Here is a 3,309-nt window from a genome sequence, read left to right as displayed (position 1 = left end):
TTTCATTAAACTATAACAAACGAAATCCGGAGGGGGAAAATTCTATACCAGGGCGGTTTTCCCGCCCAGGGGGAAACTCCACCGGTATACTGACTTTGTACATAGGGGGAAATTATATGCTGGGATGCCTAGACCCCACACTTTCAAAACTTCTTGGATCCGCCCCTGCACTAATTGAACAAATCCTAAAACATTAAGGAAATAAAACTCGAACACATAATATAGGATAAGCTCGCATGCGCGAGTACAACAGTTTATTCATACACGTGTACATAGACATCTGGAGGTTCATTATTCCACTCAACTCATTCTACAACAGAAAAAAGTATATCAAAACACAAATATGTATTAAGTAACAAAAACGGAGGTCTACTGCATGAAATCCCCCCCCCCCCCCTGCAATGGATATTGTTAATCGTTTTTTAACTATAGATTTGATTATATTTGTACAAAAGGCCGAATTCAATATAAAAAGGGATATAATCAAATAAGTTATATCTATACATTGCTTGCAGATTCCAATTTTTTTAATGAAAGGAAATGTTTACCTGTAACGTAAATGTTAGCAAAACTACCCAACATAAACTAGGTCAAAGCAAACTTTAAAACTATATATTTACTCAAGCGATAACACGTAGATAGTGTGTACAGGCTGACACGCCGCACAAGTATTTAATTCTCAGGACTAGACGGAAGGTCGAAAGAACAGGGAGGCCATGTTGGATTTTAAGGTGAGACTAAATAATTATTATAGTAATGACTGCTGTGTTTTATATCATACTATAATTCTATTTCGTTAATTGTTTTAATCTGTCAACATCTTGAAATGAAATTCCGGTTTTATTTAATCAACAGTAAAGTTCTCGTGTGATCCCGCCATCAGAAATGCATCCCCGGCGCAGTGCTCAGGAAGTCCTACTGTGTGACCTCTGTGAAACTGTCCCCCTACAGAGTCACTGTGAACTTTGTAATATAAATCTCTGTGTTAACTGTGCAGTAAAGCATCTCTCAGACTCGTCTAAAAGACACAATGTCGTGCCGTTTTTACACAGAAAGTCTACTAACTACCACAAATGTCCAGACCACGCCGATAAACACTGTGAAATTTACTGTGAAAAATGTGGAGTTCCTGTCTGTTCTACCTGCGCCTTATTTGGAAAACACAAAGGTCACGATGTATCAGATATTCTGGAAAAGTTCAGCGCTAAAACAGAAAGTTTACAAAAAGATCTAGAAGAACTCGAGACAAGAATTTACCCGCGATATAAAGAAATGGCGTCTAATGTCGAAACCGAGAAAGCCGAGTTAGAAACGAAATACGGGAAACTGACGACAGATGCCGATGAACAAGGAGAAATCTTACACCGAGAAATCACCGCCATTGTCAACCGACAGAAATCCACCATTGCGGAGATGAAAACTAAACATCTGGACGCACTAAATAAAAATACAGAAGAAATCACACAGAAAATGGCGGAACTCAAACAGATCATGTCCGACTTGAAATCAATCCTAAAATCAAATGACGTCTCCTTAACCTCTACTTACAAATCTAGGAATTCCCAATTTAGAACATTACCGCTTACAGTCCGAGTTACATTACCGAGTTTCTCTTCTCAGAAAATAAACAAAGATCAGCTCAATGAAATGTTTGGTTCTCTGTCGCCATTCTCCATTAACACAGAACATGGCGACACAATGAAGTCAGCAGAAGCTATATCGTCTCCTCCAGTCAAACCACTGCTTGATGAGCCGCGCGTCACCGCCACCATAGACACTGGGTATTACACCGAGTATAGATATCTATACAGTGTTAGCTGTCTGAGTGAAGATCAAGTCTGGACACGCGGGACTAACGACACCATGAAGCTGCTCAACCTCCAGAGTAAACTACTGACATCAATAAAAACCAAGTCAGGGAGAGAACCAGAGGACATAGCAGTGACACGGGACGGAGATCTTGTTTATACTGACGATAGTAATAACACCGTGAACTTAATTAAGAATAAACAGATACAGACCGTGATCACACTACAGGGGTGGAGACTTCTCAATGTCTGCTGTACCGTGGGTAACGATCTCCTGGTTACCATGATCAGTGATGATAGAAAACAATCCAAAGTCGTGCGTTACTCCGGCTCCACAGAGAAACAAAGCATTCAGTTTGATGATCAGGGTCGTCCTCTCTACTCATCTGATAATAGCATTAAATACCTCAGTGAGAACAAGAACCTGGATATCTGTGTGGCTGACTGGTTAGCTAGTGCAGTAGTGGTGGTCAATCAGTCAGGAAAACTCCGATTTAGATACACTGGTCATCCCTCTAATACCGAGCAATCATTTAATCCATACGTCATCACTACAGACAGCCAGAGTCACATCCTGACAGCAGACTGTGACAATCACCGTATCCACATCCTAGATCAGGACGGACAGTTCCTCCGTTACATTCACTGTGATTTACGAGATCCATGGGGTTTATGTGTGGACATCAGAGACAACCTCTTTGTGGCTGAGCATTACACTGCTAAAGTGAAGAAAATCCAATATCTATAATCACAGTGTTAATTACACAGCTCTACAGTGTTAATTACATCTACCAACACAGTGTTAATTACATCTACCAACACAGTGTTAATTACATGTCTAATCACAGAGTAACTTACAGCACTGTGTTAATTCCTTCTACTTGTTAATTACATCAGCTTGTTAATTACAGCCCTGTGTACATTACAGCCCTGTGTTAATTACAGCCCCGTGTTAATTACAGTCCTCTGTTTGTGATGTGTAACATGTACTAGTGTTTGTGAGTTTAACAGAACATTATTTTGTTTGTGAATTAATTCAATATGTGTTTGATTTTACAATGTATATATTAGATAAACATGATACAGAGTTCAGTCTTACATTATTACTGAGTACTTACTTAGATTTGTAGTACTGTAACAGAGAGTGACCCCAAACGTCCAGTCTTCATCACAGATCTTCAGATTCAAGGTCACAGTCTTCTGTTTACCATCAATAACATCACACCATTTATCTAAATCTCCACTGTCCTACAAAATAAACAAAGTGTAATCATATCAAACTGAATTGTCAAGGATAGTTTGTGATATATTTACATGTTTATATACATGTCAATGTAATGGGAAGGAAAAGAAGATATGGCTGAACTGGTGTCACAATGGGGATCGAATCCAAGGCCCTTCGTTCCCACGATATGATAAGACCAGGGATTGGACCTCAGACCCCTGTATTAGTCAGGTGCTCTAACCACTGAGCTATCCAGATTGATATCAGTGGTTTTTA

General features: G+C 39.5%; 1 protein-coding gene and 1 long non-coding RNA gene across 2 annotated transcripts; one reads left to right on the top strand and one right to left on the bottom strand.

The window, feature by feature from the left end:
• Positions 1-220: 220 nt before the first annotated feature.
• On the bottom strand, positions 221-3,029 carry LOC130047729 (uncharacterized). Its single transcript, XR_008796547.1, has 3 exons — positions 2,927-3,029; positions 2,022-2,527; positions 221-310 (listed from the first exon to the last, which is right to left on the bottom strand). It is a non-coding gene; the product is annotated as an uncharacterized LOC130047729 (long non-coding RNA).
• On the top strand, positions 638-2,896 carry LOC130047727 (E3 ubiquitin-protein ligase TRIM36-like). The gene is made up of 2 exons (XM_056143110.1): positions 638-731; positions 856-2,896. The coding sequence occupies exon 2, from the start codon at positions 886-888 to the stop codon at positions 2,554-2,556; it is 1,671 nt and encodes a 556-aa protein (XP_055999085.1). The 5' UTR covers positions 638-731; positions 856-885; the 3' UTR covers positions 2,557-2,896.
• Positions 3,030-3,309: the final 280 nt, after the last annotated feature.

Source organism: Ostrea edulis, chromosome 7 (genome assembly GCF_947568905.1).
Source record: "Ostrea edulis chromosome 7, xbOstEdul1.1, whole genome shotgun sequence".
In the NCBI taxonomy this organism is placed as follows: Eukaryota; Metazoa; Mollusca; class Bivalvia; order Ostreida; family Ostreidae; genus Ostrea; species Ostrea edulis.
The sequence above is the reverse complement of the archived record's forward strand: the minus strand, read 5'-3'. Positions and strand labels throughout refer to the sequence as shown.